Genomic DNA, 12,264 nt, shown 5'->3' on the forward strand with positions numbered 1-12,264 from the left:
ATATATTATGTTTAAATATGTTGTTGTTGTTCTCAGGTGCCGTCGAGTTGGTTCCAACTCATAGAGACCCTACGTACAACAGAAGGAAAAACTGCCCAGTCCTGCACCATCCTCACAATCGTTATGCTTGAGCCCATTTACTTTAGCTACTGTGTCAATCCATCTCATTGAGGGTCTTCCACTTTTTATGTTTAAATATAGCCATCAGAAAACCATATTGGACCATTCATTTCTAGATACATAACAAAGAAGATTAGTTGGGAACGGAGAGTAGCCCTGGCTGTTTGGGACACACATTGATGAGGGCAGTCTGAGGAGGTGTCAGACGCAGATCACTGCAATGTGGTATCTGTTCTCACCACTAAACGCTGGTCCTGACTAGGGCTTCTGTCATTGTGATTCTTCTCTAGTCTCCGAACAGTTGTCTCATTTCATTAATGAAACATGAAAGGTAAATGACTTATTCCTGAGGTGTCATTCACAGGTGTAGGGCCCAAACTAGGAGACAGGGCTACCAACCTGTCCCTGGGACAATGTGCTTTCAGCTGTGTTGCCGATTTATAGAATCACAGAGCTAAAGAGAATTGTTAAAGGGTCTTTAAAAATGTTTTTATAGCTGAAGTCTTGAAACTTATTCTGGTATGGCGTATTTTCTTATTCAGCCAGATTTTTAAATGACTTGGGTAAGGTGGAGAAGAGAGAAAAAGAAGGTGAGGTGGTTTGTTTATCAATAGGAATCATGGTGTGCTGGCACACTGGCATCTCAAAGGCAAAGTAACTTATCTTCTACATGAAAATTCCGGTGGTTGATCCTCAAGTCTTTTGCCTTATTTCCTTAGCGTATCTTACTAGTATATTGAGCTGGCAATTCAAATATCTTTAGCTATAACTTGGAATGAGTGGTCAGAGGTTGTGACCATGTTATCAATCACACTGGGGACTAGAGTAGCTAATTGGCTATGATCCATCATATGGGAATGCCTAATCTAAACTACTCTCTTCAAATGAAACTATATCTAAAATATCCTAAGGTCATAAGAAATGTCAATTTTTAAAGATCTATGGGGTACTTAATTCCATATCTCTGTTCAGTAAACTCAGACAGTAGTCATGCTCACTCCCTTGAAATTCATTATGATACATTTACCTTTCATTTCAAATTCATGATTAATCATTTTAATGTATTTAAGAACTCTCTGAATGAAGACATTACCCAGTCACCTAGACTAAAATTAGAATAGCTTTACACAGATTAACTCAAGACACACTTTGCATGATGATCAGTGTTCCTCTTTTTTCCTCAAAGGTCAGAGAAACAAGGGAAATTCTGAGACTGTGTTTTCTACTCATTAGAACATGAACCTTGAAAGTAGAAAGGCAAAATAAAACACACGTCATGAATATATCCTATGACGTAAATACAGGAATTTTCCCTGTATCTCTCAAATATTGGAGTATAAACCTTTGTTCTGAATGCTAAATTTCAGTCTTGGATAAACAAACAAAAAAATAATAATAATGAAAATCAATTTTTTTCCTTGGTTTAAGTGTTTAACCAATTTTCTTCCAGAAATCACCAAGATAAATTATTTTTCAAATTTTAATAGTCTCTTTCTACATATACATTGGAGAAGATTTTGAAAGATAATACTCAAAGAGAAATCTAAGCTGCTAAATCATAGAATGAAGTCAACTTTCTCAGGCAGCTAGAATAAATTTATAGTTGGTCAGTCTAGATGTTCTCAAGAATCTCACTTCTGTATTATAATCCATTTAGTCTTTTAATCAGAAAATGCTATTTTGCATTTATTTTTTTATTCTAACAAGATCATGTTATTGTTGTTGCGTGCCCTGGAATCGAGCAACCTTGTGTTACAGAACAGAACCTCCCAATAGGATTTTCCAGGCTGTAGTATTTATGGGAGTAGATTGCCAGATCTTTTCTCCCTCAGAGAGGCTGGTGGGTTGAAACTGCTGAACTTTGGGTTAGCAGCTGAGTGCTTAATCATTATGCTACCAGGGCTCCTTAACAAGACTATACCTGTTGCCATCGAGTCAATTCCAACTCATAGTGGCCCTATAGGACAGAGCAGAATTACCCTACAGGGTTTCCAATAAGTGGCTAATGGATTCGAACTGCCAACATTTCGGTTAGCAGCCGACTTTTAACCATGCCACCAAGGCACCCTTCCACTGCCACTGAGTCCATTTCGACTCATAGCGATGCTACAGGACGGAGGGGCTCCAAAAAGCAGCTGGTGGATTCAAACTGCTGACCATTTGTTTAGCAGCCTAAATAACCACTATACCAGCAGGGCTCCCCAGTGCATCACAGGCAGGTAAAATTTAGCAAGCATTAATGTCACTATTTGCAGATTCTTGGCACAAGTTGTTTCTCAATACATATTAGTTTGATCAATTAATAAATTGCTGGGAGGACAAGTTATCCCAGTTCTGTATTCGCTATTTAGGATTCATGCCTCCCTTCTTGGCATGGTTTCCCTCCTGCTGTACATAAACTTGTGAAGAGAATACAGAGAAAAGAAACCCTGGTCAAGCTCAGAGAAAGTGAGAAGAGTGGGAATTTATGCCCAAGGGGAATTTAACTTTAAAAGAATATTGAAGAAAGCCTATAAATGATCCAGATGGAGAAGAAATTTAAAAAAGCGTATCAAGGAGATAAACCACAGCCTGTCAATTCCCAGAGGTGCCTTGAAGGCTTACCTCCTCCTCAAAAGAACTTCTAGATATTTTGCAGAGCCTTTTAGTTTCAATGAGAGATAATCCAAACGAACTGGAAAATGCTTGTTGCCCAGGGGCAGGCTGGCAGCTCTGTTTTTCGTAAGTTTTGGTTTGAGGCATACAAATGTATTTATATTTTTCACATTTCAAAATGGAATCTGAACAATCAAGGGTAACCAAATTAAGATCTCAGGAAACATTGCAATGCCAGAAGGATGAATATCAAGGCCCACCAGTAAGGAAGGAAATATTCCATCATGAAAATTTCATGAGATTTTAAAATATCTTATTTTTTTTACTATGTAGTATCCAGCTACTCAGAAACATTAAACTAAGACACATGTAAAGAGATACAGTACAGCTGCATTGCTCATTGGTCAAAATAGAAACCATATGGAAATATTTTTTTGGCATAAGACTAAATTTAAAACAAGCAAGTCATTTTCAGAAAGCTGTTGAAGTGAATGTTTTCATTTTCAAAGTTGTTTTTTAAAATTGTTTTTCCTCATGTGACTGAGTTGATTCAATACGCCAGGATAATCCATTTGACTGACCATGATAAACTCAATTTCCTTAAGTCTACTGACAGTCTATTCGATCCTATACTCCTACTGGGGTTCTATGGAGAGCCTAGCCCAATTCAAATTATTCTGAAAACATGAAAAATGACACGGAACTATTCTGCTGAGGAGCACTCTAATTTTACATAGTCGTTTATTTTCATTCTCATTTAAAATTGACAGATTTTTTCACACCTGAAAGTTGAGTAGAGTAACTGAAGTTTCAAAAATAGTATTTTTGTGCTAGTCTCAAAACTGAAAAAACATTGATGGTGGAGGTTGTGCAGAAATACTACCTGTTCATTTGGTAGGTACCATATAGAAATTAGACATTCTAACAAGAAACTAATCTGTGTTCTTTTTTAATAGCAAATTATGCCTGACCAAATGAATTTTTTGTAATACAGTGACACTCAGTAAGGAGGTTAGCTAGATATGTCAATTGATTTGATTTCTGTAAGGTTTGTTATGCCTTCTATGGTATTTATATCCAGGGACTAGAAATTATGGTATTAATCATTACAGCTAGGTTAAGGCATGTATGCCAAAAGTAAGCATCAATGATCTAGAAAAACACTGGGAAACATGGAAGGGAATATTTAGTGATATCCTATTGTTTGACATATTTTTATTTAATGACAAAAATGAAGAAATAAGGATAATGATCATGTAATATGCAGATGATCAAAACATTTTCTTATATTTTGAATGAAAAGAATTAATTCAAAATCAGTCAGCTAAAGTAACAATGTAAAATAATACCCACACTCCCGACACAAGATGAAATTACTAGGGATAAATCCAAGACAGTACATTTCAAACCAGCAACATAAAGAAGATGGGGGATTTCTGCAACAAATTAAGCATGACAGGACCAATCTCTGAAAATCCCAAGTGACCACAAGTTGAATATGAATCAACAATATATCATCACTATGAAGAAAGCCAATGTATTTATTGACAATATGGCTGAAATAAAAAAAGGTCTAGCAAAACAACCTGCATAGAATAAAAGTGTATGTGTGTGCACATGCATATATAATGTTGTTGTTGTCAGGTGCCATCGAGTTTGTTCTAACTCATAGTGATCCTGTATGTACACCCGTTGCTGTCAGAGAATGAAATACTGCCTGGTATAACATATACTATTAATACACTAGATTATATACTATACATTGCTACTTTGTCAGTATATATATAATATACTAATACCTGTTGCTGTCGAGTCAATTCCCTCTCATAGCGATGCTATAGGACCGAGTAGAACTGCCCCTAGAGTTTCCAAGGAGCGGCTGGTGGATTTGAACTGCCAACCTTTTGGTTAGTAGCTCAGCTGTTAATCACTATGCCACCAGGGCTCCAATTCATATATACGACATATATAAACACTACTCAAGGAAAAATCCTTCCACAATTTGCACTTAACAGAAAGAGCAATGCAGCAAAAAGAAAAAAAAATATTTTAATGTTTAAAAACGGAATAAATATAAAGAAAGGGCAAATTCAGTAGCCTAAATGGCTCTGTACCAAACTGATATGTGTGTATGTGTGTGCCTGCACGTACAGGTATGTATCTCTTTTACTGTCAAAAAATTTTTAGATGACTATGTTTTTTTTTTTTAATGGGTGTAGTTATGGTCTTGAAGAATACGAAGAATATTTAAATTCTAACGGGAAACGACTTTAAGGCAGAAATATTTCAGTAAGCTATTTTAATTATCATGATGCTCAAAGGTTAAATGAGCCTCCTTAGGAGGTTATGAAGAAGACATTCCTGAGGAGTTTATGAAAACAAAGTAGAAATGTTTACTGTGGTGGTTTAAATAGGTAACTGTGTGAGGACAATCAAAGTATACAACCAGTGAAACTCAGAGCCCAAAAGAATCGAAATGATTATTTATGTCCACATCCACATATTATAGGTTATACACCTGAGATCAAGGATGTAAACAATGTTGTCCAAGGTCAGAAAAAGTGAAATTCATGTTGACCTTCCCTGGAAATCATGTTCTTAATCATTCCTAAAACTTCTGTAAACCAGTGCTCTCAGTTTGTATCAACATGCAAGTCCTTTTTAAAGGACATTTTTTAAGAGCCTCCATAATACATCTGTGAACTCCAATTTGAGAACCATCACTGGAAGTCATGAGTGATGTCCGAAGCATTTCAAATGAAAATTCTTATTTCCGAGCAAATTCAAGGCAGTCATATAGTCAATGAATCTTACACTCACACGGTTGTTTTGTAGTCATCTGATTATTCTCACAGCTAGAAAAGATTTGGAGAATTTTTCAAATATAAGGGTAGTTTGTGTATTCTCTACTAAAAGATAAATATCAAAAATCACACATAGTAGTCATTGTGTAAAAATTATAAAAATCTATATAAACTCCATTTATCTTTCCCTTAAAAATCTTTCTGATGGACATGTTTGTTTGCTTACAAAAATATTAAATAACCTTAGAATTATTTATTATGCCAGAGATTTCACAGAAAATTGTCTTTTTATCAGTGTCAGTAATCATCTGTGAGTCTTGATTAAGACAAAACAGTATCTTGCCAATTTAGTGACAGTATAGCCCCTATTATAAGGAACCCTGGTGGCACAATGGTTAAGAGCTCAGCTGCTAACCTAAAGGTCTGCGGTTCTAACTCACCGGTCGCTCTGCAGTAGAAAAGTCCTGAAGATCTGCTCCCGTAAAGATTTCAGCCTAGGATATCCTATGGGACAGTTCGACTCTGTCCTATAGGGTTGCTATGAGTCACAATTAATTGGACAGCACACAGCAACAATACAGCCACTACTACAGAAATATTTATGTCAAAACAAAGTAATACTTATAACGAGGTAAAAATATAGGACAGCTATTTTATTGCAGTAGAGTTAAAATAAAACGAATGGCTTATACATGTTTATGAAATATTTAAGACTTAAATACCTAATTTTTAGATTAAATATTTTAATATTAATTCATAATAATTGACAGGGAGGAATGGTACAAGTACAAAAGTTTACATTTTTTTTTCCAGAACTGATTATATACAGATCTAAGTTTGAAGGCAATTAAGCTCTTAAATACAATTCTCTGAATAGGTTAAATCCTTCCATACTTGTATAAAAATGGAGCCCTGCTGGCACAGTGGTTAAGAACTTGGCTGTTAACCAAAAGGTTGGCAGTGTGAATCCACCAGCTGCTCCTTGGAAACCCTATGGGGCAGTTGTAGTGTGTCCTACAGGGTCGCTATGAGTTGGAAAGGACTCAATGGCAATGGTTTTTTTTGGTTCGTATACAAAATAAATTTATAAAGCCAGGTTTTAAATTTACTTTTTCTTCCTGATGCCGCCTATTCCTATCCTTTAAAATATCTGTAATAACAAAATAAAAGTAAGCAAATTGAACTGCAAATAATATAAATGTCCATCAAACAAGATTGATGAAGCAGATATAAAAGTATAATACTATACTTATTAAAAAATAAAGTATTATATCTATAAGTGCTGATAAGAATTTAACAAGATGTATTAATTTACAAACACAAAGTGCAGAGGAGTACATATGATTCCAGTTGTGGGACTACAAACAAAATTTACATATATGTGTTTATACATATAAACATAATTTTAATATATGTTTATCTATCATCTGTCTATCATCTATCTATCTATCTATCTATCTATCTATCTATCTATCTATCTATCTATCTATCTATCTATCTATCTATCTATCATCTATCTATCTATCTATCTATCATCTATCTATCTATCTATCTATCTATCTATCTATCTATCTATCTATCTATCTATCTATCTATCTATCTATCTATCTATCTATCATCTATCTATCTATCTGTCATTTCCTGGAAAAACTCTCAAGAAATTCTCTACAGTAGTTTGGTAGCAGACCTGAGGGTTCACTTTCTGTATACTGTTTGATTTTTTTTCCCCACTATGTTAAACAAAATAAAATAAATTATAACCATCTTACTCAAAACACTTAGATTTTATTATGTATCAAATTAATCATAAAGATAGGAGTTTTTTTTTGCCTATCTCAATATTTTATTAAATATCTTTGGACATATGTCTGGCATAATAATTTAAAACCATTATATAAATAACATTAATGGTTTAAACTTTTTTCCAGAGATTTTAAGCTGTGCATTGATAATTTTATTATAAATACATAAAGGTAAAACCTTAATTTTCCTATCTTATAGTCACATTTTTAAAGTTTCAACAAGTAATTTTAAACTTTCACTGTTAAGATTTTATGAAAACTGTTTTATTGTTCCCAAGAAAAACTAAAATATTAAAAAAAAATGTCTATGTGGGGCCTCTGTATTCTTTTAAACTAGTAGATACATCTTTTATTTGTCCCTATAAGATTATTCTTTCACTATTTTGCAGCATTCTTTTTCAAATCATAACCAGCTATATTATTTTCTCCTGTTTCACTTACTGTCTAAAAAATCCTCTTTGTGTCCATGAAATTTTTGTTTTCCAAATCATTTAAACTTCCTAACTGTGATTGTAGTACTTACAAGGGCTTTCTTATTTTAACATTGTGATGATGCCTACTCTAAAATGTGTGTCCTGAGTGCTCTAAAACTTTCATGAGAACTATCAAATTCCAGTAATCAACAGAAGATATGAAACATTCTAAGCTAGTTTGCTGAACTGTATTAACCACGGGTTTTGTTCTGATAGAATTCAAAGGAGATATAAAACAGATACTTAAACAACAGGTCTTTGCTGTCATATCAGATGTATCGGCCTTCTTTCATCAGTGTTTAGACTTTTTTTATTTTCTTTGAGGATTCCATAGCTTTGTAGAGAATACATATTATGTTGAAATACTACTGATTACTTTCCCAAGTACATCAGGTGTATAAATTTCCATTGAAAGATGAAAGGCCACTTTAGAGCTATTTTTATTTCTTTGGCTACAGTTTAGAACTCAGTCATTTGACCCTTTAAGTGGAGATATGTAGATTTATGGAGTCTCTGGGTAGCACTCAGCTGCTAACCGAAAGGACAGTAATTTGAGTTCTCCCAGCGGTGCCTTGGAAGAAGGGACTGGCGATCTACTTCAAAAAGATCAGGCATTAAAAACCCTATGAAACACAGTTCTTCTCTGACACACATGGGGTTGCCATGGGCTGGATGGCAACTGGTTTTTATTCTACGTAGGTTTATAAGCAGGAATACAGGAAGACAAGTTCTTTCTGGAGAGTTCAAAACCAGTCTGGTCAAAGGCACAGTACTCAAAAGAAAGCATAAAATTAATTTCCACAGTGATCAGAGGTTTAGCCTTGTTGCTATCTGGAATACCCTGCTCAGGTGTTAGTGAGGTAGTATACATTTATAACAATTATGGAAGAAAAGTGAATAGGACAGATGATAAAAGGGGAGTATTGATAAACTAATGACTAAAAGGCTCTGTAAATTATATGTTTAAAAACCCAAACCCACTGCCGTCCAGTCGATTCCGACTCGTAGTGACCCTATAGGACAGAGTAGAACTGCCCCCATAGAGTTTCCAAGGAGTGCCTGATGGATTTGAACTGCCAACCTCTTGGTTAGCTGCCGTAGCACTTAACCACTATGCCACCAGGGTTTCCATATGTTTAAAAGATCTGCAAAAAGCCTGTACAAGTTCACAGATGTTAATCATATATAATTTTACCTATATTCTAAGTTATTCAATGTTCTGTATTTCAACATGCCTCTTATTTTAAGCTTTGCTGTTGGTATTGAAACCAGAAATATAAGCCAGAATCTAGGAGGGGGAAGCCCTAATTCAGAGTAATACTAAACTTTCTCAGAGTTTCACATAGTCAGGGAGTACTTACTTTAAAAAAAAAAAAAGTTTTTATTTTCTATTTTATCTTAATCAGTTCTCAATGGATTGTGGTGTGTGTGTGAGTGTATATGTGTGTCAGACAGGTCAGTGATTTCTTTGTTTTTTCTCTAAACCAAGTGGTATCACAATGCGCTGTAAAGTTACTCCATTAAGAATGCATTGTTTTTTCAGAGTAAAATTCTAATTTCTAGGAATCTTTGTAACTAAAAAAAAAAAAAAACACAGCTACTTATCTCAAATGAATATATTTTATCTTACTTTGTAGACACCTCTTGTCAAACACCAAGAAAATGAATGCTGACTAGTCATAGTCTAGTTATAAGATTGGAAGGAGCCCTGGTGGCACTAGTTAAGCACTTGGCTGCTAACCGAAAGGTCAGCAGTTGGAATCCACCAGCTGCTCCACAGGAGAAAGATATGGCAATATGTTTCTATGAGACAGTTACACTCTGTTCTGTATGGTCGCTATGAATCGTAATAGACTCGATGGCACCCAGTAACGGTAATAAAATTGCTATTTAAATGTGTGCAGAGTAGCATGATCCAGGAAACTGTCTGGAGGCTTAAAAAAGGATACGGTAAATTCTTGAAGGAAAGTATCTCAATTAAAAAAAAAAAAAACCTTACCCCATCCCCAATTACAGTATATGAAGCAAACTATTTTTAATTCTGGGCTTGGAAAATCTTTCTCTTCTAAGTCTTTTATCGGTTGGTTTTAACTGGTCCCCTGAACTTGGCCTTCTTTGCATGCCCACTGCTTCTGCACCTCGTGGTCTTCCAGTCTCTAACACCTCTCCTTGTCAATGTAGAGCCTGCACGGTTACAAGAACTCTCCCCAGTTCAGACATCTATCTGTGCTTCACACAGGATAAAATTGATTACCTTTCCAATTAAACTTGATATTCCAATGCTCCAGGATGGTCTCCATTATTCTAAAAGTTTACCATGTATTTAATCATTTCCTTGACTAAGTTCCCTCCTATGATGCAATAACAATTTCTTCTGCTTGTTTGTTTTTCCCTCTCTCTTTTCCTTCCACCCTATCTCTCCCTCCACCACACCCCCCATAATTGCTATTCTGTTATTAAAGTTCAGTTCAAATATTAAATACACTTTTAAGCCTTCTTTGAAAATCTCAGGGAAAAATTATTCACTCCTCACAATATACTCCCTGCTATGGGTTGAACTGTGTCCCCCCAAAATATGTGTTTTAAATCCTGATTTCTACGCCTGTGGTTATAATCCCATTTGGGAATGGGCTGTCTTTGCTATATTAATGAGGCAGGATTAGTGTAAGGTGTATCTTGAGTCAATCTCTACTGAGATATAAAAGAGATTAAACAAGCTAGCAGAGGGGAGAGAGGGAACAAGAGATGCCAAGCCAAATGAAGATCGCCCAGGAGCAGAAGCTCAAAGAGATGAGGACCTACCCCAGAACCTACAGAGAGAAAGAAAACCTTCCCCTAGAGCCAGCACCCTAACTTCAGAGTTTAATCTCCTCAACTGTGAGAAAATATATTTCTGTTTGTTGAAGCCACCCATTTGTGGTATTTCTGGTATAGCAGCACTAGATAACTAAGACACTCCTTTATCTTCCATTTTTGTCACTAGCTACTTATACATGCTTCTGTTTCCACCACAAATCCTACGCGTTCCTTGTAAGGTAGTGGTCAGCTCCTCCTCATTTTTGTATTTATAGTAGGAATTCAATAAAGGTACGTAATTGCTTATCTGTGAGTTACGTACATTATACACTTTTATCAATGCAAGGCTGATTTTGGACCTTTGGCCATTTTCTACTTTTAAACAGGAGTTTATTTTTTAGGTTATTCTTCAGGGCTTATGTTAACAAAAGGGAAAGGTTGACTAAATTCATAAAAACAGCATCTGTGACTTTGGGGGAAAGCATTAAGGCATATTATCTCACCAGCTTTCTCTCTCACAAGTAGGCCTCTTAACTACAGATGGGCCTTAATTGCTCCTTCAGCACATCTAACATTCATGCTTCCATAATATTGCCCACTAGCCATTTAGCACTTCTGTGGTAGTTTCCTTACCAAAAACGCATCAATTTTACTGTGACCTCTTATTCATATTCAAAAGTATCAGTGCAGAAAAAAGGAAAAAAATCAGTTGTTTGTTCATGAGGAGACTTACACCAGTGCCAGGTTCAGCACTTGTCTTTTTCAAGAAAAAGAATGAGTTAAAAAAAAATAAGATACACACTGAAAATCCAAGTTCATGAATAGAGTAACCATTACAAAAGAACAGAAACTTATATCCACTTGTAGACTTTAGTGAAGCTTCTTCCTGACTAGAGAAAATATTTAGTTATGTGTTCCGTGGTGCCAAGGACAGACTGGCATTTCCAGACACTTACCCTCTGACAGCATGAATAAGTCTCAATGATGGATAGGCAGTTCGCACTTTCAGTTTATTCTTAAGGATTAATGCATTAACCCACTCCACGTGCTTCTCTCCTCCTTTCACCATGAAAGCAGGGATCCAAAGGACACTGTCATTCAGCATGGAGAGTCTATGCACAAACTTTTCTCTGTCACTCTCATTCCGAAAGCCTCCAAATGCTCTCTGTACAACTGATGGATTCATGGTAATAAAATCAGATTTAGTTCCCACGTCTGCAGCAAACTCCACCACAGGTGCTAAATTACACCTAAAGAGGGGGAAAAAAATGGACAAATGAAAAACAAATAGGAAACATTTACTCCTAAAATGGTCTGCGTGAAAGTAAGAATGGGGAACAAACGTAAGATATTGTCACGCCAGGCGGGCAGTATGGGGAGGGGGGAGACAATCTGCCTGATAAAATTACATTTTTACTTAAGTGTTCATACATTCAGAGATATTCTCAATAAGGATGTGCCCCCCAGTAGAGGGTTCGAAGTGTCACTTGTCTTAATGCCACCTGTTGTCTAAGAATACTCCCTGCAGTTATCTTCACAACACCACATGACAGGGATTCCTAATAGGTGAATTTATGGTGGTAAATTCACAAGAGCTCTGTTGCCATGCAGGAGGAACTCTAAACTATATGCTGTTCTATATGTAAGTAAAACACACTGGGCCCGAGTTTCTAA

General features: G+C 35.7%; 1 protein-coding gene across 1 annotated transcript in view; it reads right to left on the reverse strand.

The window, feature by feature from the left end:
• ST8SIA4 (ST8 alpha-N-acetyl-neuraminide alpha-2,8-sialyltransferase 4) overlaps positions 1-12,264 on the reverse strand; it is a 117,365-nt gene that overhangs the window by 42,007 nt on the left and 63,094 nt on the right. Inside the window, exon 4 of the mRNA XM_049871478.1 lies at positions 11,547-11,840. Within this exon, the coding sequence (XP_049727435.1) occupies positions 11,547-11,840 (294 nt within the window). The remainder of the gene's footprint in view (positions 1-11,546; positions 11,841-12,264) is intronic.

This window comes from Elephas maximus, chromosome 2 (genome assembly GCF_024166365.1).
Source record: "Elephas maximus indicus isolate mEleMax1 chromosome 2, mEleMax1 primary haplotype, whole genome shotgun sequence".
In the NCBI taxonomy this organism is placed as follows: Eukaryota; Metazoa; Chordata; class Mammalia; order Proboscidea; family Elephantidae; genus Elephas; species Elephas maximus.